The following is a 27,407-nucleotide window of genomic DNA, read 5'->3' as shown; positions in this document are numbered from 1 at the left end:
AGTGTTGAAACAAATGATTATGAAGATGGAAATAAGAACTTGGATGATGATTCCAGTGAAGAGAGGAGTGACAGTAAGTCAAATACTACTAAAAAGAATATTAGAAGAGTTAATAGCAAAGAAAAAAGGAGGAATGAACTAAAACACGACTACTCTGAAAGCTTTTCTCCTTTAGATAGTGAGGAGGACTATTCCAGACTCCATAATAAAGGATATATTGATTTGAATGGAATGATTGCAGCAGAACAAAAAAGAAACATCTTTGATAGCAAGATGATTCTAGCCATTACATGCACCATTGCATTACTGATCTTTATGATATCTTGTGTATGCCTCTTAAAAAAGTAACTACATCTTCTATTCCTCTCTTTTTTGATTAATTATCACACAAAGTTACTTTGCCAAATAAAGAAAAAAAGAAAGTATCGAATTTATCTGCTAACCAGATACCATGCATAATTTAAATGTGGCGCCTTTTGGCGGGTATGTGAGATCTCGAAATCAGCCATATTTTGGCTGAATAAAGAAAGTATATATAATAGTTATCTGGAGTGAATAAATGTTGATTTTCTTAGTTGAATAAGAAACAAGGATATCGAAGCTCAGATAACATTTGAGGAAAGGATGATTTTTTTTAAGCTGTGAATCTTGAATCTGTTATAATTTAGTATTATATATTAATTTTTTATAGAGTAAATTCTTTTTGTATGAATGAGAATTAGGCGCCAATGCTTGTAATAGAAAAATTGGTTTAATAAAAGGATTAATATATAAGGAAAATCCTTGTATTAAATTTAGTTTCTTCTATAATACTGGAATAGAAGGATGGAATAGGAATAATTACATAATAAAAAGAGCTGAAAAGGAATATTATTGAAACATTTTTCGGATTTGATTGGTTTATTAACACGAGTGGATCATCCAAATAGTTAGTATTCACATTAAATATTATAACTTTGGAATAAGACTTGAATAGACGTATTAATTGTGAGGTACTTGAGTGTTTATTATTTTGTGATGCACTTAGTGTGTGTGAATTGTATGTGGAATTTAAAATTGATTGATTAATTGGAATTTTGAATAATGTTAAAAGAAGAAATAATGGATTTGATTAATAAGTCGTCTTTAACAATATCAACAGGAGGAATTGTAGCACCAGTAAACGAAATAAAGACCAATTTGGATATTACAACAAACCTTGATGAAGTTGTTGTGGGTAATGAGAATCTTAATCTTTCAGGATTTAACAGCCAAACAGGAGGAACTTCACAATCACCAAAGCATTTGCAATTAAGTTTATCAAGTAGAAACATAAAACAGAACCAGACAAATTTAAAAAATTCACTTGGTAGAAAGAATGGGTCTCTCAGTGCTTTATTTTCTCAACAATTAGGAGGTACCATTAGTAATTTAAATTCAACAAATAATACATCAATTGCTACAACAAGTTTGAGTCCAATAACTGTAGCAGAAACAAGTACTAGCGGGCTTATTCATTCTCCTACATCTTTAATCGGTAATTCGTCTCTTCCCCTATCAACAAAACAAAAGCTTGGACAAATTCAAGGCCAATTACTTGGGTTAGAGAAACAATTAAGAAATGATACTCGCCAAAAAAGGGAATATGAGGAGAATAGGCTCCAAGTATTAAAGGAGAATACAATGAAGTTAAAGAAGGCCATAGAAGCTGAGAACCAACAAAGAAATGAAATCCAATCAAACATGAAGAGAAATTTTGAGGAACAAATGTCTTCAATACAACAAAGATTAGAGGATGTGTTTTCTGGAAAATTGGACCAGCTTTCTATAGCTTGCAAGAGTTTGGACGAAAGGTTATCTGTAATTGAGAAAGAGATGGTGAGCGAAAAATCACAAATAATTGAGGAATTCGAACATAAGCACCAAAGTCTTGTGAATGAAATAATGAATGCCAAGTCAATTGCTGAGAGAGAATATAATATAGCAGAAGAAAAGGAGGAGCAAATGAAACTGTTCTTGAAGGAGCTTGAGAATCATGTAGAGGAGGAGATTGGGAGAGAAGTTAATAATAAAGAAATGGTTTTGAGTTCAATAAATGATAGTTTTAACCAGCTCAAAGATAAGATTGAAAAGACTCAAGATAAATTCCAAAACTTCGTACTTGAGGAGATTGCTCACATAAAAAACGATATTGCAAAAGAATCCCAAAATAGAGAAGCTGCAGATGATGACATTGTCCAGGCCTTAAACCAGTATACAAAAGCTCTTCAAGATGTATTAAAGATAATTTGTTAATGATTATAGACAGAATTTAGTCACTTTTAAAATTATTATGATTTGAATCTTGTTTTTTTTCCTTATTACATTCTTACATCCCAAAGTAAGCATCTTCCATCATCTCCTGTAGATACCATCCTTAATACGTTGGTTCCTTGAAAACCGAATTCTACGATTTTCATGGATAATATTCCACTTTTATGCCCTTTAAGAATTTTAACATTTTCTCCTGTTCTAAAGTCCCATAATCTAATAGTTCCATCTAAACACCCCGTTGCAATTAAGGTATTGTTTCTATCTCCACCCCAGCATATACTAGTAATACCAGGCAAGACTCCATTTGAATGTTCCAATTCCTGATTCTTCATTACAAAATTTTCTCTATTGTATTCATAATTCCAAACAATTAATTCTCCAGACATATCTCCAGTAGCTAACAGAGGATCTTCTAAATGATTAATGAATTCAATGCAATCTAGAGAATCATGATGTCTGTTGTTTAAGCTTAGAACTTTGCCAGTATCAGGTTGAATTAGAGAAAATAAACCATTAGTAAACCCAACAGCAAGTAACGGATTCTTTTTGTGACTTCTCATTGAAACTATACCCAATTCCTCTAAATAAGATGAGTCACCTGCGTTATTAACAAAACTATTTCTTGTAATTTTGTGCAAACTTTCTCCATTTTTTGGATTCCAAATAATTACGCTTCCATCTAGAGATCCTGTGCAAACTATTTTACCTTCATTACTAAAATCTCCGCATGTAATACTATCTCCATGACCAGAAAGTACAGATAATACTCTTCCATCAGGAGCCATCCATAGCCATCCTGTTCCATCTACTCCACCTCCAAATATACATGGTCCACGCGGATGCCACCTTATGAATTCAAGCTCATCAGATGGACCCTCCAGAATTGAAATAAGTTGGCCTTCATTTGAAACTTCATTACCATAAACTCTTATAGTTCCATCACAACCTCCTGTTGCAAAATATTTTCCATCCGTTGAATAAGAAACGCATGAAACTGTATCTGAATGACCTTGAAATACTTTTTCAAAACCTAAGTTAAGTCTCTCAGTTCCCTGCTCACTAGAATAGACAGGATTTTCTGGTAAATTTGATACATATGCTTTATCGTCACATCCTCCGAATAATATTCGACCTCTTCTTGTAGGATCTATATCTATACAGCAAATTGGAGAATCAATTGATAAGATTGTAGCTGATGATTCATCAGGAACATCAAAGAGTGGCATTTCCTCATCTTCATCATCCCTAAAAGTTTTATTTAGTGCGATTTTAATATTAATCAAGTTCTAATGTTATTTTCTTTTAACTTACCTATCAAGCTCATCTCCAGATACTATCAATACTGGATCTTCATCCATTCCAGTATATTCTTCATCTGAAATATTTGAATCTATTTCCATATCCATCTTTAGTACTTAAACAAACAAATTCTCACAACTTTTTCCTAAATAACACCAAATCCAAATTTTTTTTTCTTAATGTCAAGCTTAAACTTTAAATAATATTTCGACTTCCCGCCCAGTCTAAAAAAGGCAATTAATTACCATTTTAGAATTATGGAATAAAAAAAAATTCCGATTTGCTAATATTAAATATTATGAGTCGATCAATATTAATGAATCTCTTGCAATATATAAGGGTAGATAAAAATGATTATTTGTTGATTTTTAGTTATTACCCTTGATTCAAATTATTTACTTTTTTACTTGTATTTTTTAAGCATAGGTTACTTTCTTCTCAATTTCACTTATTGTAGATTATTTTCTGGATTATAGCCAATTCAATAATAAATAAGAAACATTATTTATTAAATTTACATCCACAATTATTATTATTATATATGCATTTTTTTTTAATTAACTCTCGAAATTATATTTTTAATATTTAAAATTCATCAATGCAACCACTTCTAAACATCTACTTCTTACATGCAATTTTTCCACACATAATAGTAATTGCATATACCGGTATGACAATTTCCACATGCAAACTTATTAAAAAAAATTATACACGTCATCAGAAATATTTAGTACCGGTATGTGTGAAAATTAATAAATTTCATGTGGACAAAATATTTTTGAAATAGAAATAGTATTAATAATTAAAAAAAGAGTAAATAAAAGTTGAAGTAGACAAATAATATTAAATGTTGGTAAAAGACCAAGTTCGACAATTTCTAGTGTTTTACTTGCTAACAAAACAAGTTAAGAGGTGTGCAAAGTTGCAAATGAAGAAAAGACCTGATGAGATAAATACACATTCACTTGTTTGAATTATATTTGGGTTAATAAATATAAACACAGCAGTTGAGAAATCTTGAATATTTTCTGATTCTATAATTTTTGAAACCTTTTGCCACCTTAAATAAAAGATAAATTAATATTTATTCAGGAAATTTTAAGTAAGCATTAAGCTATAAAGTGGAATTAATAAATGTAACTTACTTTGCGGAATTTAAAATCAGTTTTGAAATTGGTGCATTGCTTGAAAACAAATATTCCTCATTTAAAATTTTAGTGTATCTACCTGTAATTATTGTTGAAGAGTATGAAGATGAAGTACTTTCTGGGGTGAAAAAGATTATTTCGAGATTTTTCAAGTTATTTAATAATGGTAAGATCCACTCTCTTTGGTAATTATGATAAAACAATGAAAGAAACAAAAATAATTCTTGGATATTCATAAACTTCATTGAAGATAGAGGTGTATAAATATTTGGAAATAGAATTTCATTCTCATCATGACTATTATTTTTATTCATTTGGCAGTTTTTCAGCTTAATTCTCTCATGACGCAGCTTGTTGATATTATAAAGTAAGAGATTCTCAAGTTCTGATCTGGTTTGTTCAAAATTTGACATTTTATTTTGCAAGGAATATTTTTCATTATTTTTATTTCTCTTTCTAAATGGTGAATAAGCGCCTCCAATTTCTTCAGAATACTTATTGTTTGTATGCTCAAGCCCTGGACTCTTGTTTAACTTATTTATTGAGATCTTATTGCGAATTTTATCTGCAATATCACTTATTTGGACTTCATTTTCAAGTGGCTTTTTATTACTATTTATGAAGCGAAATTTATTCAAGGCTGATACTTTATTAATTTGGTTTCTTAATGAGTTTATCAATGCTGAAGATGACTTATTTATGCTTTCTTTATTTTCCTCATTTTTCTCACTTTGGAATTTCATTTTCTTTTTTCATCAAAATATTTATACATACAACACTTATAGCAAACTTTCAATATAATTCAATAATAATAATGACACATTTCGTATTCAAATTATTCAATGAAGCTAAAGTTATAATATCACATTTATTCTGGCATGTTAATCTATTTTCGATATTCATTGAACAGCACATTTATGTATTTCGTGGGGTTATTTGGGCGCGCCCAATATGCATCTAAGCTAATAAGTTCAAGAAGAGAATAATTGTAACATAATAATAAAGGGGGAAAAATACAAAATTATTATTTAAAACGACAATTTTTTTTTTAAATTAATAATTTCATACATTAATTTGAGAATCAACTCTTAAAGTTTGACAAGTAAGAAGGTGCGACAAATTCAAATTTTGATTTCACCAAAAGCCACCCTCCTTATTTGAAAGGAAGAAAGAAAAACAAACTAGGGATTGAGTGAGTAGTAATAATGGAAATAAGTATTAAGGATGATTTTGAGAAGGCAAAGTCTCTGATGGAGACAGACTTCAAATTATCAATTCCAATATTAATCGAATTGATTAAAAAAGACAACTTGGATGAAATAGAAGATGGAACCAAAATTCAAGAGCAGGCAATCTATACATTAGGAGAAATATATATGAAACAAGGCATGGCAAATGAATTGAAAGAGCTTATTAAAACTATTAGACCAATAATTGGTGGACTACCAAAAGCTAGAGTTGCAAAGATTATTCGAAATCTAATGGATATGATGTCAAAAATTCCAGATACCGAAAAACTACAAGAACAACTTTGTTTGGAGTGTATTGAATGGTGCTTAGAAGAGAAGCGTACATTCTTGAGACATAGAATTACTGCTCGTTTAGCAATGGTTTATTTGAACTCTAGTCAATTTGTTAAAGGTTTAGACTATATTGAAAAGTTGATTAAAGAAGTTAAAAAGGTTGACGATAAGATTCTATTAGTGGAGGCTTATTTGATAGAAAGTAAACTTGAGTATAGAATTCGTAACTTACCCAAGTCTAAGGCAGCTTTGACAGCAGCTAGAACTAATGCAAACTCCATTCACTGTCCTCCTCTCTTACAGGCTGATATAGATCTACAATCTGGCATTATACTTGCTGATGAAGAAGATTTTAAGACATCATTCTCGTACTTTTATGAAGCTTTCGAGGCATTTAATATTGCAAATGATGAAAGAGCCTTGCAATCATTAAAGTATATGTTGTTATCAAAGATCATGTCCCAACAAACCAATAATTTAGCTTCTCTACTTTCTGGTAAAAATAAAGTTAAGTTCCAGATGAGAGAGATTGAAGCCTTGAGAATGGTTGCATCTTGCTGCGAAAATAGATCTCTTAGTATGTTCGAGGATGTTTTAAAGAATTATGAAACCGAGTTAAGCAGTGATATGGTCATTCACAGACATATTAATAACTTGTATGAAAGTTTGATGGAACAGAATATTTTAAGAATTTTGGAATCTTATTCACACATTGAAATCTCTCAACTTGCTTTATTCCTCAATCTTTCTTCCGAAAGAGTTTATTCCAAGGTTATTGAAATGATTTTAAACAAGTTGATTCAGGGAAATATTGATCAAAGAACTGAAGTTCTTACTATCTATGATGAGAATCAGAATTCTAATTTAAAGATTCCTGAACTTATCTCTACATTCGACAATCTTTCAAATGTCGTTGATGTTTTATATGAAAAAGCTACCAGGACAGTATAAAAGAAAGATTGATGAAGAGAGTAGTTAATTTATTCGATGGAGTCTTGTGTTCCCTTAATTGGGTATATAGATCTATTGAATTATTTATATATCAATACTATCAATGCAAAATTCTACTCGGCTAATAGCAACTAAATAATTATCTAGAAAACGATCACCTTTTTCTTCTTCATTGTTTCTCTCCTCCTGTATCTTCAAATTCTTATCGATTGAAATAATCATATACATATATAACTAGGATGTAAAATTATATTAGATTTATAAACTAGCAGTTAAAATAATAAAGGAAAGCCATACTATGGTAAGAAAATACTAACTTATATATCTTCTAGTTCAACTTTTCTGAGCTTAATCTGAACCCAGCCTAAATCCCCTTCCTGAAAAGGCTCTAGGTTGAGCAGAGTTTCCTGAAAATGGATTGTAAGAAGAACCAGCTCTATTTACATTTGAATTTGGATAGTTAATTACATTAGGATGGCCATTTAAAGATGAAAAGTCATAGACATAGTTCTTAATCAGTAAAGAAGAGTAGTCAACAAATTTGTCAAAATGCTTTGGAGTTCTGGCTAAGAAGTTATTTGCGTTATTCTCATATATAATATCTCTAATATAGTAATAAGAATGTCCAGCTAATAATCCAATCAAATCGTCAATCAAAGAGTTACCAGTCAAAACATCCAAAAATAACAATGCATATGGTAACTGATAAGCTTGCAAAGTGAATCCCCAAATACTTACCAAAGAAGTTGGGAATTTCTTACTCCAGTAATAAATTATACCAAAAATCAATGAAGAGCCTCCAATTTTTCTTCCTGTGGGGTAATCAAAAGCAGTACCTATTATGTTAATTCCTGTCATTAAAATCAATATAAAATACAAATAAGACCCAGATGAGGAACCAACCGACCCACTTCTCTCTAATTTTGATGAAAATGATGTAAACATCCATTGGCTCATAATCCATCCAATACTAAATGGACCCACAAAAAAGAAGCTTGTGAGGAATCTCCAAATTTGTGCCTTGCGAAAAATGTACTCCCAATCAAAGAGAATATACCATGGATTCAACATACCAAAAGTTATTAATAAAGTTGAAAAAAATGTTATTGTGAGGATACTCCTCGTGATTGGAGGTAAGTTCTTATACCAACCTTGTGGAGATGAATCATTGAACATATTTTCCTTTTATAATAATTCTGGTCTTTTTAAGCAATTTTATTTTTTTAATATAATTTCTCAAAAAAAATTAACACGTCATTACCGGTATATAACTTTTTTTTTTTTTTTTACTTTGCCATTTTTCCCCCTATAATAAAAATATTCTCAATTTCTAAGGGGAGTTATGGCGCCAATATGGTTAATTAATAATATTCTTGTATTAACATATAAAGTATAACTTTCAATAATAGATGAAGTGCGGATTAAAGAATTTGCTGAATGATTTAAAGAGTTAGGGAAATTGAATATATTGTTTGATGAGGTTCAGGGTGACTTGAATGATATAAGAAGAGTGGAAAAGTAATCTAATTTAGGATAAAGAAGAATCCACCAAATCTTGAAATCTTTTTGTTGCTTCTTATTGTAATAAGTAATTGATATTGGTATTTATAATTCTAAATAATTCATACAATATGAATGGGGAATTAGGAAGTATTAGTACTGAAAATGACTCCACTGATAGATTATATAACTCAGTGTATAAGGGGAGTGAAGAAATAAATCTTCAGTCATTAGAAGCTGGTAATGATCCTCTTTCAATATACAAGCAGGTTTCATCCTTGAATGATTGTTTTGAAGGTAGAGATAATAATAACTTAAATTCACAATATCAGAACTTTGATATGGATAAAAAGCCGTTGAATAAAACTTTAGAAGATCTTTCATTATTTGATCCATTTCCAAGCACACAAGGAAGATCAGTTGAAGTTAAGCCTATGCTAGCTTCTCCAACAATAGTACCAGAGAGCCGAAGTAATATCAGTAACCCCACAACAAATATTAATAAATCCAGTTCAAATTTAAGAACATCCACAAGTGTTTCAGGTTTATTTTCTTCTTTAGCAAACACAGTAACGCAGAATATTAGTTCTCAAATACAGAATGCATTAAGAGAAACCACTTCGAATATGATAGTGAGTAATAGCAATAATCAAAAGGCTCAGGATCTATCCAGATGGTCAGAGATCCTTTCCAAGATTCATAATAATAAAGGTCCAATATCAAATACAAGTCTGGAAATTTGTGAGGCTGATGCGGAGAATATAACTAAAAATATGAGTATTATACTTCTTCCTGGTGAAAAGTTGTTGTTATTTAGTAAAGAGTGTGGAATTTCTGCTCAAGGTCTGGTAGGTCCTATTTTTGGATCCTTCATTATGACAAACTTTAGAATAATTCTTGCTCCTCTTTTCCAAAAGAATATTAACAATAAAGCATTGACAATAGTAAAAAGATTTTCAGTATCTTGGATGTACAAATCAGGCTTTCTTCATATTCCAATTCATTCAATAACTCAGATTGGGGTTAGCTCTTTGATTTCTGGTAATGATAATAATGGAGTAAACACAGAAGGCAGTAATAACCATACAATTCCAGGACAATATATTGGAAATAACTTGAATCTAGTAGGGTCATTAGGTACAACAATTGGAGGTTCAGGAATTGGGCAGAATGGCCAAATAAATATGAATTCCAAAAGTTGTACTTACACATTGGATATTTCAACCAAAGATTTGAGATCGATCCAAATTCTAATAGTAAGCTCTGAGCAAGACAAAAAGCTAATTCAAAATAGTATTCAAAATATTCTGAACGAGACTTTGCATAAAAACTTGTTTTCGTATACTTTTAGGGAGAATTTTGAGAGTTTACCATTATTTTCTTCAATTAATGGGATTTTTGAGTTTGATATTTTGAAAGAATATAATAGACAAGGAGTTCCAATATCATCAGGTTTAATTAATGAAAATACTTCAAGATTTCCTTTAAGATTCACAAATGTGAATCAAAACTTCGAGCTTTGTTCTTCATACCCAAGAATAATTGTGGTTCCTGAAAACATATCCGATTCACAACTAATTAAAGTAGCAGCATTTAGATCAAAGGGAAGAATACCAATTTTAAGCTGGACAAACCCAGATTTAAAGTGCACTCTATGGAGGTCTAGTCAGCCAAAATCTGCGTTTAAAAGATGTATTGAGGACGAGATGATGATAACAACCATTTCCAGCTTTTACAAAAATAATGGAGACCCAAAAGAAGAAAGACCTTTTGCAATACTGGATGCTAGACCAAAATTGAATGCATTTGCTAATAAAGCAACAGGAGCTGGATTTGAGAATATTGATCATTATACCAATTGTAAATTAGAGTTTTTGAATATTGAAAATATCCATAAGGTTCGTGATTCTTGGAATAAGTTGGTTTCAGTAATTCAAAAAACTTCATCAAATCAAGATTTGAGTGTTGGTAATGCTAATTTTGAGAAAGTGATGAATTTACTTAACCAAGGAGATATCAGTTCTGTTCAAGCTCAATCAGTACTTGCTTCTTTGAATAGAATGAATAATTCAGAGAATTTAACGGGATTAAAGTTGATTTCAGAAATAGATTCAACAGGCTGGTATGACTTAATTAGTATGATCCTTGCATCATCAAATAAGATTGTTGATCATTTGATTAGGGAAAAAGGAGTTTTGGTACATTGTAGTGATGGATGGGATAGAACTTCACAACTAACAGCACTTGCAATGCTTTGTATGGACCCTTATTACAGAACAATTCAGGGATTTCTTTCACTTATAGAAAAAGAATTCATACTTTCTGGTCACAAATTTCATTCCAGATCTGGTACTCCTGGCAAAGAATCTTGTTTAGAAAACGAGTCAGAAAGATCTCCAATATTTATCCAATGGTTAGATTGTGTTTACCAATGCTATAATCAGTTTCCAACAGAATTCCAATTTCATCCAAACCTATTAATTATTATTGCTGATCACTTAAATAATAGTTTATTTGGGAATTTTCATTGTGATAATGAGTATGAGAGATTTTGTATAGATTCTAGAAATTCGACGGTTTCTTTATGGGATACAATAATGTATTCTATTAAGAATAATTCTAAAGGTAATCTGGATAATGGCCAAGTTGAATCCCTTCTTTCTCTAAATTCCTCTATAATATTCCACAAAGAGCTTGTAAATCCTCTTTATAATCCCACACATACACAAGTCAGGACGCATGCTGATGTATTAATACTAGATTCTTCTTCTTTTGGAATTACTCCTTGGATGCCTTTTTGGTTCAGATTCACTCCAATTAATGCAAAGACTGTATCTAACCCACTTTTATATAGTAACTACTAAATATTTATTTATTTCTTAATACTTTTATCTCTCAAAACTTAACATTGATCATTTTCTTCCATAATAGTTCATCAAAAATTTTTTTAAACTTCGTTTATTTTCCAAAATATTTAATTGAATAATCTATTTATTAATCTTTAAATAGAATGCCTTGTTAATTTCCTTCTTGAACAAAAATTTATCTGAGTTTTATTAAGCTTAATATTTTGATTTGTATAGATTAACTCTTTATAAAATCACCATAGCGGCGTAAGGAGCTATAGTCTAGCGGTAGGACCCCGGATTTTGATTCCGGTAGCCTGGGTTCGATTCCCAGTAGCTCCTGTATTTCCACTTTTTTTTTGTCTTTATGGCGCCTATTTATTTTCGGGAAAGCCATCCCCCTCAGTGTTTTTTTCCTGATAAAACTTCCAAATCAAATTTTCCTTTGCTGTAGTTCTTCATATTCCACTTTTTTGGACAATATAATTCTCCGTAAATTTATGAATTCATAGACAATTCATACAAAACATCAATTAAGTAAGCTTAATAATTTTCTTCCTTGCAATTAGGAATAGTGCATAGCTTAATTGACTTGGTTATATTGTATTAATGTAATTAAAAAAAAAATGCAGTAAATTCTGTGGACTCTCAGTAAAATACAATTACTGAGAATAAGTAGTAAAATAATTAAAATAGACTATTTATATAATAATAATAATAATGATAATAATAATCAATTAAGAACTAATTTAGAAGATTTCAGATTGAAATCTTTGTTCAATAATTGATAGATTTGAAGTTAATCGTTTTATTTAAAATAACTTTAATATGATGATGAATAATTAATGGATGCTATTATTAATAAATATTCAATACATCCAATTGAACAATTATTACATTTAGCTTTTCTTCGTTATTACATTTCCCAGGTAAGGATTCTTGAATCAAGTCTCCCAAACTTGGTGAAGTTCTACCAAGATCTCCATTTACAAACTCTTTGATATATGTACCAGCTTGTGCTAATAAGTCCAAAATAAAGTAGTTATCATTAATTGGAGAAATCATGAGATCATATATTTTACGATCTCTATTTATATTTGGCCTTCGATGTAAAACGCGAACAGGAGTTCTTTGATTAAGGGTAATAGGAAATTTGAGTTTCTCTGAAATTTCATGATATTCATGGATATAAATAGGAGTAGATATATAGCAAATACAACGGTATGATTTTTGCCTATCATTAACTTCCTTATTCATTTTTTGAACCGAATAAGAATCTGAGAAATTTAAAGCTGATATTTCAATTCTTGAATTAGATTTCTGTATTATAGTATCTTTAAGTAGTTGTATGAAATTTTCTCTAGAAAAATACTTGGAATTTTCTTTCAAGTCCATAACCTGAATGTTTTTTGGATAAAATAAATAATGATGGGTTAAAATATTACCAATTTCTATAGCAAAAGGCCTTCCAGCTGGAGTTATTGATTGTTTAATCTTGACTTCTGTTGAGAGACAATTATTTCTGCTCTGATCATAATTTCGGTCTTCATTTAAATTAAGATCACGGTCAAAAAGTGTATTAGCATAATTTCCAAGCATTCTCACATCAACATCTTCTCTACCTGATGAAGAAAATGTGAATTTCTCAAAATTTATTAATTCTTTCAAAGAATTAATAAGAATCTCCTCGATAGAGGTATCAACAGTTATTTTGTTTTTATCGCCATCTGAAAATCCCCATTTTGATTGGGATATTCTTCTGGAAAATTTGATGTAACGGCCCAATAAGTATACATTATTCCATGTATAAGAAACAACCATAGAAAACATAAAGCCATTAGCATGTTCTAAATGCGTTGGAATTTTTGTTGAAAAAACAAAGTTGATATATAATTCACTATTTTGGTTAAGTTTTAAAGTATGAATTTGATTCTGAGAAATATCCAAATTTGTATTCATACCTTCATCAGAAGTTATTTGACTTAATAATAAGTTTCTTAGACAATTTTTTAAACTAAAGCACATCTCTTGATCAGAATTAAGCCTTAATTCTGGAGTAAATTCAATGGAAATTCCTGCTTCTTTAACTTTCAATCCAGTGTCATTAGATACTGCTGCAGTTAAAGCATTATTAAAAACTGTACCCAAGTACCCTTTAATTGATTGATGTTTTAACTCATCATTTATATCATCTTGTTTATATATAATATAAGTGTTAATTATTCCTGATTGTGTGTTTTGAACTGCCATAAACTTATTAGATTGTTTACGCCTTACTTTTTTAACTTCATTTGGAATCTTCAAAATACAATACTTTGATCTATTATCAATTAGTAATAAATCTCTACAGCTGTGACATTTTTCTTTGTTATTAGTTGATGATAAGTTTGCTAAAATTGCTTGTTCAGAACCAAATTTAAAGCTTTCAACATTGAATGAAGTCTTTCTAATTTCGCATCTCCAACATAAATTGTTCATTTCTATAGACCTTAATCAAATAAAAACTAAATGAATGTTGCATTATTGTTATTCCATTTGAATTTTGTGTTTTTAAATCCGCTATTAATAATTAATGTATCAAAATTGACAATTGGCGCCACCTTGTAAATATAGTAAAATCACTCTCTCCATAATATCTCAACTTGATCAGTTCTAAATCTTTGAGATACTGCAGACTCTTCCACTTTTGTGATGAAATTTTTTTGGTATGCTAATAATCCTGTATGAGCAATCATTGCTCCGTTATCAATGCAATAACTATCATCCATGCTACATACAATAGCTCCTCTATCCTTTGCCATTTGTTCCATCATTTCAATCAACCTTAAATTGCATCCAACACCTCCGACTAGTAAGATTGAATCTGAGTTTAATAGACTGATTGCTCTTTCTGTAACTTCAATTAACATTGCAAAAAGGGTCTCTTGCAAAGAAAAGCAGAAATCTTGATAAAAAGATTGTAATTTTTGTTCATCATTATTAAATTCTTTTTGTTTCTCTGCTATTAGTTCTTCTCCAAAAGTTAGAATTCCGGAAAATGATAAATCCATGCCTTTAACAACATAAGGAAGTGAAATTAAATTCTTTCCTTTTTTTGCCATTTGTTCAATATGGTATCCTGCTGCAGGATAATTGTCAAGTTTCATAACTCTAGCAAATCTATCAATGCAGTTCCCGATTGCAATATCCAAAGTTTCACCTAAAATTTTGTATCTTTTGTTGGCATAACCTATTATTTGAGTGTTTCCTCCTGACGCATATAGTACTATAGGATTTTCAACTTTAGTTACGAGTCTTCCCATTTCTATGTGAGCAACGCAATGATTTACTCCGATTAAAGGTTTTGACCAAAGCATGCTCAACATTCTTGCAACTAGAGCTCCAACCGCTAAAGGTGCACCCATTCCTGGTCCTTGTGTAAATGAAATAATTGTTATTGAATTCTTATTTATTCCGGATTTTTCTAAAGCCTGTTTAACCAAATGCAATATATTATTTCTATGAAATTCTGCAGTTTCTCTGGGTAAAAATCCAGAGCCCTAAAATTGATTAAAGTAATTAAAGTTAAAGATAAGGATTATTCAATATTATTTTCATTCAAACTTACAGGTGGTCCCACAAATGTCATTTTTTCATTTGCCAAGATTTCTCCTTTAGATGTTACTATTCCGACTCCTACCTTGTTTGCGCTTGACTCAATCCCAAGGGAAATTAGAACTTCATTATTAGATCCCTCCATGAATTTGATATTTCAATTTTGAGAAATCTTTTCAAATCTTTAATCTTTATTTAATTCAAAACATAAAAATAGCATTAACTTTTAATTAAGCTTTTTTAGCGGTAATATTTTATATATGGTTAATGTCATTTTTACTTTTATTTGACAAGATTTTTCATATCATTAAATTGATGTTATTATTTTAATTTTTACGGAGAAAAAAATGTTTTTGTAATTTTGGATTTTACCATTTATGATTTTCATTTTAACTAAATATAAACTTTGTTTTGTACTCACTTGATATTCCTGCTTTTAACTTGTTCTATTAATTTAAAGCAAAAAAAAATCGCAATCATCAGGATTTTTTAAATATATTCAAAAAATTAAATTAATAATACACGTAACTTTAATTTTTACTCATATTTACAATGCATTCATATTTCCACATACCGTTTTTTGCATGCAATTTTTATTTTTACTTGCATATACCGGTCATCCACATGTAATTATTAATTACGTGTTAAATTTAAAATAATAACAGCAATAATAAAAATATTAAGTTAATAATATACGAAAGATAATTCATGATAATTTAAGCTATAAAAACTAAGGAAAATTAGGATTCATTGAAATTGGTATTGAATTCTGAAGTTAAGTGGTCTTTAATTTCATCAACAATTGCACTACAGGAAGCTTCTGCAAGGGAAAACCCTTCTTCAATTCTTTTTGGGTCTTTAAAAAAGTCACCATTTGCTGATAAATATACAACTTGGTTTCTAATTGTACAAAGACCTATCTCAAGAGTAGAATAATTGCTTGCTCCAAGGTATGAAATTTCATTATAAGTTGGATCCAAAATCATAGAGTATTCATCTTCAGTTTGTTTTTTTCCATCATGATTAAATAAAGAATTTGAGTTTACAGCAATAATATTTGTTGCTGAAAAGAGTCCAATAATCTCAATTTTTGCATTGCAGAGAGATAGGCAAGCAGCTGAAATTGCTGCAGAAAATGCTGATCCATCATCGTCTATAATGTAAAAGTAGCAGTCAATACTGCTTCTTTTATACTTTTCATGGCATATAACTGAGCTTATAACTTTTTCAAGAAGAATTGATTTAATTTTTTCATCAGATTTTATCTCAATATTTTCAGTATTCACTTTGCTTTTTGCTAAAGCTGAATCTCTACAAAAGCTTCCAATGGTATATTCTACTGAAACTGATAAACCATCTTCGATTGGGTTTTGCTTGCACAAGTTTGGTCCATAAATCCCGCATAAAACCTTTGTATTTCCTATTGAAAAATAGGCTGAACCATCTGCATTTTCAATAACTCCAGTACGAATTGTAATTGGCCTCAATTCTTCAAATTGTCTATCATCATTACGAATCAATACCTTATTTTCAGATATTATGTTAAAATTTCCTGGATTCTCTTTTTTTAAAGTTGAAGAATCGCAATTTTTTACTAAGCTCTTATTTTCTGAAATTGGAGTTAAAGGAGGAAAAGAGTCAAAAACTACCATAATAATACTAAAGCTTGAATATAATTGAAAATTAAATACTTAAAGATTATGGATTATTTGTTTATTAATAATGGGCAATATAAATGCTGAAATATCAAAATACTGCTATTGTTGGTAATATTATAATATCAACTGAAACCTTTTTATTATATCTTCTTCTTCGTTCTCTATTTACAATGCCGTTTATATTATTTTTAATTAAAAATATTTAATTGAAAAAAAGCAGTCTCCCGCAACTCTAATGTAAAAAGCTACTAATTACCAGAATTTGCCCAAAAATTGATAAATAAATTTGTAATAAATACGGATAAATTCAATTTAAAGAAGCCCCAAAATTATAATTATTGTTTTAAAGAATTGGAAATACGCACTGTTCACATATTGCAGCGTGTTGTTGTTTTCAAGTTAACTTCAAAACATTTTTCATTTATAATTAATAAAGTAATATTTGGGTTTCAAAAGTTAAAATTGGATATATTAATTAATCAAGATGGAGAGCTCAGAAGTTATTTGGTGCTCAAGCAGTTATATTAGACCTGAAAATTCAGATTTAGAGAGTGAACGTAAATCTATCGTTACAGAATCCATATTAGAAACTGAATATAGAATTGTGTCTGCAAATGATTTAGGAGGTGTTCCATTATCTGGAAATGAAAAAGTATTTGCAGAGCAGCATCTATGGAATGTTCAACTAAATCCAAATCAAAACTCAAAAATTGCAGAAATTCAAGAAAATGTTACTAGAACAAGTTTTTTAGGTACACAAGAAAAAGATGACAATACAGTATTTTTCAATAATTGGGGTAAAATTGGAAGAATTATTCTTTTTATTTATATATCATTTTTGTCCATGCTACATGATATTACAGGAATTGTTATTCCTAACTCTGTTTATAAATCAGAGCTATCTGGCCCAGAGTTAAATATAGTATCAGAAACTCCAAGTATTGCATATATATATCCATATTATTGGAAATATATATTGGAGCCTATTAGATATATAATATCTATAATATTCTACTTTATTTGGGGTATTGAACTTACTCCAAAGAAGGAATTTGATAATAAAGATGAGGATTATAGAGAAAAGTTGGTAAAGGAAGAAGGAATTACATGGATACCTCGTACATTAAATATAGTTCATCCTATTAATGGCTTTAATAATACTAAATGTGGGATAAGTATTTACTCAAGACCATCAGAAAGTACTATTAGAACATGCAAAGGATTACGTACTAGTACAAGGGAACATAGAATAATATGTAATTTATCTCAATCAGAAAAGAATAATAAAAGAATTCGGTTTGTTGCAATCAGGCCAATAGGAAATATTATAGCTATTGGTTATTCAAATAATGTATCAATATGGGAATACAGACCTTCTATATTAAGTAATGGGAATACAGGAATCAATCAATTAAACCCAATTAATGGAGGAGGATTAAGATCATTAAGTGATAATTTAAATTTAAATGGAAAATGGAATTATATATACTCTGTTGATCTTTTTAAATTAAATAGTATTTCATGGTCAAAAGATGGATCATCGTTATATATTGGAGATGGATCATCAATTAGAGAATTTAATTACACTTATTTTGTTACAAGTGATTCAAAAAAATTGGGTTATTATATAAACTCTGAAAAGTTTATTAATAATGGCTATGTTGTTGCAAGAGGACCTACTTTAGCACATGATTGTGTTTCCATTGCTGTTTCAGGAATATTTTCATTAATTGGAACAATTTGGGAGGGCGGATATTTTAGAATATATGATACATTTACTTGGGAAAATATACAAATTTGTCATAAATTTGGATTAAGATCAAAAACATTTATTCCAAAAGTGGAGTGTGTCGATAATCTTCTTGATAAAGATTCATCAAGCTTTTTATTTGCAGATGATCAAAGTATTTATGAGACTTTGCTGACTAATCAAGAATTAAAAGAAATTAAAAAATCAAAAACAATCAATGTTTCTTCAGTTTCTGAATCTCAGATTTCTAATGGAATCAGATTAAGAGAATTACCAATTCATTCAAGAAATCGTGAAAAAACGATTTTGAATTTTTGTACAACTTTCCAAAGAGTTGCAATAGTCTATAAAGAATCAAATATGGTCTGGTTATATTGTTATTTAATGTCAGCTAACACTCCTAGTAAACTTATGTTGATTGGAGTTATTCAAGATTTTGGAATTCCTTTACAAATAAGTATGCAAACAATCAATGAATCTAACCATCTTGTTTCTGGAACTATGTTATCTGTTAAGTGGCAGAATTCTGATAGATTACATGGAGAGAATTCCCAAATTATTCAAAGTGTTGATTCATTACAAGCAACAATTAAAACATATCCTTTATTTCACTATTTACAGTGAATAATTTAAAAAATTTGGAAATTTCAACCCCATTTTCATTTTTCTTTTTTTTTTTTTTTAATGAGTTCAGCAGATAAATCAACCATTGCATATGATGCCACATGCATGCAATTTCAAAAATTTCCTATACCGGCGAAACTTCCAATAATTTGAGAATTTTATTAAGGAAAAAAAATCCTTTTCAGTGCATTTGCCTGGAAGTTTTTGATTTTTTTCTAGGAATTTACAAGTTTGGAGGCAAAGAAGTAGAGAACTCTGAATTATTTTTCATCTTAATTAATCATAAAAAGACAAGAGCTAAAAGAGCTAAATATTGCAGACAAAGATTGGAAATTTAATATGAAACCAACATCTAATAGATTAAAAAGAAACAAGTTTATTTGATAACATATGATTTAACACTGGTAATTTGTTATATGAAGCCTTATTTAATTAAGTACAATATACGGAATAATATAATTTAAATATATATATGTATATATTAGATATATAATATTTTATATAAATATTAATTTATATTAATATAATAATATATACATAGTAATATTTATACATTAATTATATATATATATTTAAATTATATATATTATATAATTAATGTCATATAATAAATATATACATAAATAAACATATATTTAAATATATATTCATTTTCAAATTAAACAATACATTATTTAAACGAAACTAATAAAAAAATCAAATATTAATATTTATAATAATTTATCGTCAACTTGGTGAGGGGAAACAAATTCGAAATTAATTAAATTTTTTATATTAATTAACTTATTTATTAATAATATCGCAAGAAAATCCCGAATTGACTGGATTTGCTAATATGAAAATGGCGCCAAGTTTGCGCGTGAATTTTGAAAATAAAGATGTGAACAAGACTTGAAGAAAAATAATTAAAAATAAAATAACCAACTTTGACATTAAATAAATGGTAAAAGGGGGTTTATATAAAATTTCCAAAGTTCTTTCAAATGAGTTTTACACGCGAGCTTGTTCATTTGAGGATATTAGAACTATGGACAAGTAATGACTCGTTTAAGCGAGCTGAAGCTAATAAGTATTTGTTGGAATTTAAAGACTCATTTCAAGCTTGGCAAATATGTAGTGAACTTCTTGAAGTGAGTGTGGAACCTGAAGTCAAATATGTTGCAGCTCAGACTTTGTGTCAAAAACTTTCTAGTTGTCATAATGAAGTAAATCTTGTTGGAGGCCCAAAAGTTATCTTTGATCAAATTTATCTGAGAACTATTTCTGAAATTCTAAGATCTGGAATTGGAGGAAGCTCAATATCTCAATTACTTAGTAAGTTGGGGGAAGGATTATCTTATTTAATTATTTTGGGAATATCTGATGGATCTTGGATGGAAGGGTTTGAATCATGTTTGAGAATTTCACAGCCATTTTTTGTGGGTCAAGGTAATGGCTTAGAACTATGGATTATATTGAATACTTTTAGGTATATTCCTGTTGCAGGGGTACTTCTTGAGTCGCAAAAGAGGCCAATGCTTATTCAGTCCACTTTACCTAGAATTCTTGATTTTTTATCAGAATCTATAACTAAGGTCCTTTCCGATTCTACTGGTGGACCTGGTGTGAATCAATGTTGTAATGGAAATAGTGGAGGAACAGGAAATGAGAATTATACTATGAATCAAAAGTTATTGGAATTATCTCTTGATATTCTTGTTGAATATTTTGAGAAATTTGAAATACCTCTATTTACCCATAATCCTCTTTCTCTGGCAATCTCTAATCTCTTAAAGAGCGATATATTTATTGCTCCTTATAGATTAGCTGAGTTATTTGTTATAGGCCTTCCAAGATGCTCGTTTTATATGCAAAAGCAAGGACTTATTGGCGATCCTAACAGTATCTTTACGCTAATTGAAGATGTAAATGGTCTTCATATATTATTAAAGTTTCCATCTGAAGCAGAGACTACAGTTATGATGTCTCTATTAAATTACTTAAAGCTATTATATGATAAGCTTCGTCAAATTCCTTTACCTATTAACAGTAATAATAATAATAATAATAACAATAATAATACTAATACTAATAATTTAACTAATACTAATAATAATAATAACAATAATAATAATACTAATAATAATAATAGTGGAAATAATAACAATAATATGGCAACTCACACTAATAATACTCAAAATCAAGAAACTATCTCTGGTGATCATTCTCAAATGATTCGAATGAATACTTGGAGTACTTTAAAGATGAATGTTCCACAAATAGATCTTGATGAAGATACTGAAAGATCTATTTTAAGTTGGTCTGGAGTCATATTTAGCCTATTAGAAGGTTATTCAACTATTTTTATTCTTGGTGAGCTTCCAGAAGTCAAAAATCGATGTAATTCTCAAGGAAAAATATTGGATAACCCTCTCTCATTTCTTCCTGAAATGCTATCCTTATTACTTATGCTACATGTTAAAATACCTGGAGTACTTGTTAATATGTGGTGTACTTTAAGAGATTTAGTTAATGAAGGAATCATTACAAAAGATCAAGGACTATCAATTGCAAAACTTTTAATTACACCAGCTGTACAGAGTCTTGCTACCCAGTGCAGAACTGATTTCTTTTACTGGGAAAAAATTGGTATTAATGAAAATTCTATCATGAATGCAAGAATTAGTTCCTATTCCAATTTTGGATTAAAAGAACTTACACTTGATGATTCTGTTGAAGAATTTCTTGATTTTTTGGATACTGCAACACTTCATATTAATGATATATACTTCTTCCTATTATCATTGGGTCCTTCACATGGACAAGGATTTGTTACATATATTCAACATTCATTGATTTCTTGTTCTAATGAAAAAGATCCTGTTGGATGTATTGTATTCCTCAGATTCTCTGATACACTTATTGAAGCAACTAATTCACTTCAAGGAACAGTATCTAATATATTAGAACTTGCATGTACTACTCTGCCAAAAACACAGCCTTGTATTTATCAGATTTCATTATTATTACAAAAATCTGCTCATTTACTTGTGGATCATGAATATGCACCAATATGGTTATTAAGCCTTAAATATTTAATTCAAATTTCTCAACAATCAAATCTATTACTTTTATCTTCTACTTTTGAAGAATTATGCCAACTTGGAGTTGATCATATTGTAAATAATCCCAATTGTGATCAAATATTACTTGAACTTAGTCAAAATGTTATTCAAGTTGTTACATCAAAACTTCGATTTTCTAATGATACTAATTTATATGGTAATATAAGTATGATTGATGAAAATATTGGATTTGTTGGAGGTTTTGTTCATATTCTTTGTTATACTATGATTAAAAAAAATCAATCAGTTCAAGTTTTGACTCAAGCTCTCAAGAATTTTTTGAAACATATGATTCATTCTACTATTGAACAAATACCACAAGTTTATAATAATACATCATTTTCTAATAATATTGATATTGGTGTAGTACCACAATGTTGTTGGATTTGGTCAACATATGTTTTCTTAAAGATTATTAAATCATTCACATTTTGCCTTGAAAATATCAATAATAATGATTATCTATCTAAGAATAATCATCATGGAAATCTTACAGGATTTGGATTGGATGATATTGGATCAACTTCTCCAAAAATTGTGGGTAGTGGTGAACATTTTGGATTAGTATCTAATAATAATAATAAGACTAATGGTATAAGTCAATCAAGTAATTCAAGATTAGCTATGAATTTGACTATATTAATTAGAAATCTATTTTCTCCTGAAGATCAACAAATGTTTGTTTTAGGAGAAAAACTCAGATCTCTTTTATTTAATTCATTTAATCTAAAAAGTGAGTCACAAGGATATGGAGTAGTATTAATATCTTCAATGATGTATCAGTATTCGAGAAATATTTCTTTACATAATTTGATGATTTATACAAGACGAAGCTTTACAGGTAAAGAAAGTTGTTTATCATGTCCAAAAGATATTATTGTTTCTATTTGTTGCCTTATTTTAAGAATAATATCTTGTACATGGTCTAATAACTTTTCTAGTATTAGTGAAAGTGGAAATAATAATGTAACTAATAATAATAATAATATTAACAATAATAATGGAAATAATAATAATAATAATAATAATAATAATAATGGAAATAATAACAATGATAGTATTAATAATAATAACTGTAATATTAATACAACTATGGGTAATACTACAAATAGTAATGATCCACATGTACATGACAGAAATCCAGTAGAAGGTAATCAATGGTGTACTTGGGAACTTACTTATTCAAATATAAAACAAAGTGTATTGCATTTTAAAAATGAAATGGATAATGCAAGTAATAATGAGAGAGCTTCAACAATGGTTATTTTACAAAGACATGGATGTTGTACAATGCTATTATATGAGATAATTAGAAGACTCAGCATAGAAAGTAGAGATAATTTGGTGAATATGATGCAAAATGATGGTATAAACTCTTTATTATATGAATTTTGGATTAAGAAATTCTACTCTATAACAAATGTAGAGATTTCAAGATCATTAGAACCATTCTTTATGTGGCAAATATCTATATTAGGTAATTGTCATACTCCAACTTTATCAGTTCAAATACTTTTATCATCTCAATACTTGGTTCCAAGTTTGGATACTGCTATTAAATCCTTACAATTTAATGATAAATATCTATTAAGCTCAGTTTTAGTTTATTTAACAAAATTATCAACAGCAATACATTCATTTTCTCAGATACATGGTATTTGGAATGAACAGCTTAGCAGATTATTGATAGTGTTATTTTCAGTTTACCATAACTTTGAAAAAAATACACTATTACAAATGTGTAGATTGATATCAACATTATTGGAATACTTTCCTAATAGCTTTTTTATGGTGCTTAATGGAATGTTTTCTCCAGATTTTAATAGAATTCATCCTGAAATTAGATTTAATCCTTTTCAAGATACAAATCAACATCAACAAAATATGATAGTGATTTGCTTTAAAAGTTTAAAAGGTGGTACCAGATTGAAACAATTTCTTTCAGAGATTTCCAATGTTACAAATGGTATATGCAGTATGGATGAGTGTCTTGTGAAGTTTGAGATTTTATTAAATTCAAATAATGGTATTAATACGGGTGCTCCTGGCAGTAATAATAACCCAATAATTATTTCTTAATATGGGGATGGATAGCACATTATGATTGGACTGGAAAAGAGTCCCAGTTCCAATTTTTGTCTCTATTTTTGGGTAACTTACATGTTTTTTTTCTTTTCTTTTTTTTTTGGCCTCTCTTGAATCTTTTCTTATAAGTAAGAAGAGATTTAAAGCTTTTCTTTTAAGCCCCTTTGTCATTTCTATTTTGGCGCCAAATTTGCATGCAAGAATACTTTGATTAGAGGGGGGAGGGAAAGAGAAAATAGATAGGGAAAAATAGAAATAGTGAAGGTAAAGGAGAGTGTGAGAGGGAATGAGAAAATAGGACTGAAATTAGAAATTGAATCTTGATAGGTGTGACATTATGGTGGATATATATATATATATTTATATATATATATGGAGATAGAGTGTGTGTGGGGAAAAGATGGGAATTAAAAGTTGTAGGTAAAAGGAATATTGATGGGGGAGAGTGGAGAGTGGAGAGTGGAGAGTGGAGAGCGATAGAAAGGAGAAGGAGAAAGCGAGGAGAAGTCATAGTCAGTCAGGATAGAATAATTTCTTTTACTTGGTCGTTCTTTTCCTCGTAATATTATTATGTAATGGTAAAGTATATATTATTATTATTCTTATTACACCTACATTGCTACCTAGAGTTACTTGTTATAGTATTCAATTTTCAGTAGTTTTTCTACTAATATGCCTACTGGTATGTCTACTAGTCATCCTTGGAGTGATAGGAGCGTTTGCATTAATGATCTCATTAACATAAGGGTGAGATAGATCAGCGGCTTTTAAGACTCCAGAGTTCTGGTTTAATAGATGAACTCTTAATTGCCACCTTTGGTTGACACTGTGGACAAGATTGGGATGGATAACCCTACATTGAGTAGTGCATAAATTTGGATGATCAACATCCAATTTTTCTACTTCTTTCCTGTTTTTCTTAGAAGAGACTGCTGGACTAACAAGAGGAGACTGTGATTCAATTACGGGACTTCTTGGTGAAGAGGGAGAATTTGTGATAATAGAAGGATGTAATTTAAAGAAGTAATGCATGGCATCTGTAACTGATCTCATATGGTTTGAATGCTTTTGAAGTTCTAGTTCTGTAAGTCCATTATTTTCTCCGTAATATGGGTTTGTGAATCCACAAATATTTTCAAAAGGGTGATATCTTAAAGATAACATTGGAGAAGTTGATGCTGAGTTAATTGTATTATTCAAGAAGTTTAAAGAATCACTTGTCTGGTAATTACGAGAACCTTCCATTTTTTTTAAGATGTGATTAATTAATATAATTTAAATTCAATTGTTGTATTTATACTTGTTTACAATTCCAGATTTATCTGTGTAACAAATAATTTTAAGGAAAATAATTCAAAATCTTGAAAACTAATTTATATGTTTGATGATATTAATTACTAAGACCTTACTTAAATTTTGTTCCTTATTTATTTGATTTTTTTATTATTATTATTATGTATAAATCTATTTACATGCATTTTACATTCATTTGGTACCGTCGTTGGCGCGCGCGCCAAATTGTTGAGATATTTATAGTGCATGAAAAGGTAACGGACTTTTTTTTTTTTAATAAATAAATAAGTAAAGTTATAAAAAATTAGAGTATTATTATAAAAATATTAATTGTGTGAATAGGAATTGAGTGAAAATAGGGTATATTAGAGCATTTTAATTTTTTTTTAGAAAATTTGTTTCTTTATTTGGATTTAGTTGATATATTATGACTACAAGCTTGTCTTTTTAAAGGAAAAAAAAATTAAGTTATTTGAATTTAAAATATAAAAATTACATATTAAAGAAAGTATGAAGAGAAAAGATGTAGAATTTTTGAAAAGAAGACTGAAATGTAATATTTGAAATTCACTCGAATAATATTATTAATTAAGTGAATAATAATATCCATAATATCTATTCTTGAAATATTATTCAAAATGATGGAAGAAAATGATAAAGACGAGAAAATCATAGAATTCTTAGAAAATTATGAATATTCAGAAACATTAAATATATTCTTTTCATTAAGAAAAGATTGTATTGGCATTATTGACCCTCCAATAGTATTAGAACATCAAATATTAGGAAATGATGGAAATAGATTACCAATTCAAGGTAAGTTAAAAATAAATAGAATTTAAATAATATTTATATAATGATTAATATTTGAATTAATAAGATTTGGAAATGCTTGTTAAAGATGGTGAATTAAGAAAATTAAAGGTACCAAGATCTTTATCATATAAAAATATTACGTCATCTATAGGTTATAGTTTAAAGAGTGATATATTAAGAGTGTTAAAACAAAGAATTCAAGAAAAGTATTCAAATTTAGAATGTCAAAATCGACTAAATGGATGTTTTTTGGAATGTCTTTTTAATAATGAAAATAATAACATTTTATTACAAAATATTTTAAACTTAATTAAAGAAAACATTTTTCAAAATTATAAGACAATTAGTATAAATAATAAGCATCTTTTGGATTATTTATCTTTGATATGTATTCAATGGAAAAGTCAATATAAAATTTGTCAAAGTCATCAAACCAACTTCAGTGGGGATTTTCTATTGAATTTATTAATTAAATTTGGTATTCTAAGAAGTGATGCTTCAGATTTACATAGTTTAATATTTACTACCCCTTCTATGGGTTTATTTATACAATATCTTGAATCTGGAAATACTGTTATTATTAATTCTTTAAAAAGGAGTAAATATAAAGAACTTTTTGAAGATAAATTCAATACACTAAAGCTTGGTAAATCATTACTTCCTCTTGACTTTCATCTTAGAGATTTACATGGAAACCGGAATTATAAAAGAATGTAGGTATTATTTAATTAATATTTGGCCTAATTTTTGCATGCATGCATGCATGCATGCTTGCAAAAATGATTACTTAATATGAAATATTATAAACATTAAATATTTTTTAGGGTTGTTCATAATAATCCAATAAAAGTATGTAAATTATGTAATATTATTGCAAATAGAAGAATACAAAAGAAAAGAACAACAACCTGAAGTAATTAAATT

The 27,407-nt window shown here is 28.9% G+C and overlaps 13 protein-coding genes and 1 non-coding gene across 14 annotated transcripts; 7 read left to right on the top strand and 7 right to left on the bottom strand.

The window, feature by feature from the left end:
* Positions 1 to 1,083: 1,083 nt before the first annotated feature.
* On the top strand, positions 1,084 to 2,274 carry cgd6_3620 (sf-assemblin; Low complexity protein; the record flags this gene model as incomplete). Its single annotated transcript, XM_627703.1, has 1 exon — positions 1,084 to 2,274. The coding sequence occupies one exon, from the start codon at positions 1,084 to 1,086 to the stop codon at positions 2,272 to 2,274; it is 1,191 nt and encodes a 396-aa protein (XP_627703.1).
* Positions 2,275 to 2,339: 65 nt separating this feature from the next.
* cgd6_3610 (hypothetical predicted WD-40 repeat protein, unknown function) lies at positions 2,340 to 3,518 on the bottom strand (the record flags this gene model as incomplete). Its single annotated transcript, XM_001388302.1, has 1 exon — positions 2,340 to 3,518. The coding sequence occupies one exon, from the start codon at positions 3,516 to 3,518 to the stop codon at positions 2,340 to 2,342; it is 1,179 nt and encodes a 392-aa protein (XP_001388339.1).
* Positions 3,519 to 4,732: 1,214 nt separating this feature from the next.
* Positions 4,733 to 5,482, bottom strand: cgd6_3600 (hypothetical protein; the record flags this gene model as incomplete). The annotated part of the gene is made up of 1 exon (XM_627702.1): positions 4,733 to 5,482. The coding sequence occupies one exon, from the start codon at positions 5,480 to 5,482 to the stop codon at positions 4,733 to 4,735; it is 750 nt and encodes a 249-aa protein (XP_627702.1).
* A 462-nt stretch (positions 5,483 to 5,944) lies between these two features.
* cgd6_3590 (26S proteasome regulatory subunit Rpn6-like; PINT domain containing protein) lies at positions 5,945 to 7,213 on the top strand (the record flags this gene model as incomplete). The annotated part of the gene is made up of 1 exon (XM_627701.1): positions 5,945 to 7,213. One exon carries the CDS (start codon positions 5,945 to 5,947, stop codon positions 7,211 to 7,213), a length of 1,269 nt encoding a protein of 422 aa, XP_627701.1.
* Positions 7,214 to 7,561: 348 nt separating this feature from the next.
* Positions 7,562 to 8,389, bottom strand: cgd6_3580 (hypothetical protein with 3 or more transmembrane domains; the record flags this gene model as incomplete). Its single annotated transcript, XM_627700.1, has 1 exon — positions 7,562 to 8,389. The coding sequence occupies one exon, from the start codon at positions 8,387 to 8,389 to the stop codon at positions 7,562 to 7,564; it is 828 nt and encodes a 275-aa protein (XP_627700.1).
* A 455-nt stretch (positions 8,390 to 8,844) lies between these two features.
* cgd6_3570 (myotubularin related protein 1, C-terminus protein tyrosine/serine phosphatase, catalytic domain) lies at positions 8,845 to 11,577 on the top strand (the record flags this gene model as incomplete). The annotated part of the gene is made up of 1 exon (XM_627699.1): positions 8,845 to 11,577. One exon carries the CDS (start codon positions 8,845 to 8,847, stop codon positions 11,575 to 11,577), a length of 2,733 nt encoding a protein of 910 aa, XP_627699.1.
* A 253-nt stretch (positions 11,578 to 11,830) lies between these two features.
* cgd6_3565 lies at positions 11,831 to 11,901 on the top strand (the record flags this gene model as incomplete). The annotated part of the gene is made up of 1 exon: positions 11,831 to 11,901. It is a non-coding gene; the product is annotated as a tRNA-Gln (tRNA).
* A 516-nt stretch (positions 11,902 to 12,417) lies between these two features.
* On the bottom strand, positions 12,418 to 14,037 carry cgd6_3560 (MJ0041-family pseudouridylate synthase; Zn finger +thump + Psusyn; the record flags this gene model as incomplete). The annotated part of the gene is made up of 1 exon (XM_627698.1): positions 12,418 to 14,037. One exon carries the CDS (start codon positions 14,035 to 14,037, stop codon positions 12,418 to 12,420), a length of 1,620 nt encoding a protein of 539 aa, XP_627698.1.
* A 140-nt stretch (positions 14,038 to 14,177) lies between these two features.
* cgd6_3550 (endopeptidase, putative) lies at positions 14,178 to 15,298 on the bottom strand (the record flags this gene model as incomplete). The annotated part of the gene is made up of 2 exons (XM_001388301.1): positions 14,178 to 15,098; positions 15,167 to 15,298. 2 exons carry the CDS (start codon positions 15,296 to 15,298, stop codon positions 14,178 to 14,180), a joined length of 1,053 nt encoding a protein of 350 aa, XP_001388338.1.
* Positions 15,299 to 15,893: 595 nt separating this feature from the next.
* On the bottom strand, positions 15,894 to 16,805 carry cgd6_3540 (archeo-eukaryotice exosomal RNAse PH; the record flags this gene model as incomplete). Its single annotated transcript, XM_627697.1, has 1 exon — positions 15,894 to 16,805. One exon carries the CDS (start codon positions 16,803 to 16,805, stop codon positions 15,894 to 15,896), a length of 912 nt encoding a protein of 303 aa, XP_627697.1.
* Positions 16,806 to 17,295: 490 nt separating this feature from the next.
* Positions 17,296 to 19,185, top strand: cgd6_3530 (hypothetical protein with possible 4 or more transmembrane domains; the record flags this gene model as incomplete). The annotated part of the gene is made up of 1 exon (XM_627696.1): positions 17,296 to 19,185. The coding sequence occupies one exon, from the start codon at positions 17,296 to 17,298 to the stop codon at positions 19,183 to 19,185; it is 1,890 nt and encodes a 629-aa protein (XP_627696.1).
* A 983-nt stretch (positions 19,186 to 20,168) lies between these two features.
* Positions 20,169 to 24,368, top strand: cgd6_3520 (hypothetical protein; the record flags this gene model as incomplete). Its single annotated transcript, XM_627695.1, has 1 exon — positions 20,169 to 24,368. The coding sequence occupies one exon, from the start codon at positions 20,169 to 20,171 to the stop codon at positions 24,366 to 24,368; it is 4,200 nt and encodes a 1,399-aa protein (XP_627695.1).
* A 651-nt stretch (positions 24,369 to 25,019) lies between these two features.
* Positions 25,020 to 25,619, bottom strand: cgd6_3510 (hypothetical protein; the record flags this gene model as incomplete). The annotated part of the gene is made up of 1 exon (XM_627694.1): positions 25,020 to 25,619. The coding sequence occupies one exon, from the start codon at positions 25,617 to 25,619 to the stop codon at positions 25,020 to 25,022; it is 600 nt and encodes a 199-aa protein (XP_627694.1).
* A 936-nt stretch (positions 25,620 to 26,555) lies between these two features.
* cgd6_3500 (hypothetical protein) lies at positions 26,556 to 27,200 on the top strand (the record flags this gene model as incomplete). Its single annotated transcript, XM_627693.1, has 1 exon — positions 26,556 to 27,200. The coding sequence occupies one exon, from the start codon at positions 26,556 to 26,558 to the stop codon at positions 27,198 to 27,200; it is 645 nt and encodes a 214-aa protein (XP_627693.1).
* Positions 27,201 to 27,407: the final 207 nt, after the last annotated feature.

Source organism: Cryptosporidium parvum, chromosome 6 (genome assembly GCF_000165345.1).
Source record: "Cryptosporidium parvum Iowa II chromosome 6, whole genome shotgun sequence".
Classification (NCBI taxonomy): Eukaryota; Apicomplexa; class Conoidasida; order Eucoccidiorida; family Cryptosporidiidae; genus Cryptosporidium; species Cryptosporidium parvum.
This window is presented reverse-complemented; position numbering and strand designations above follow the sequence as displayed.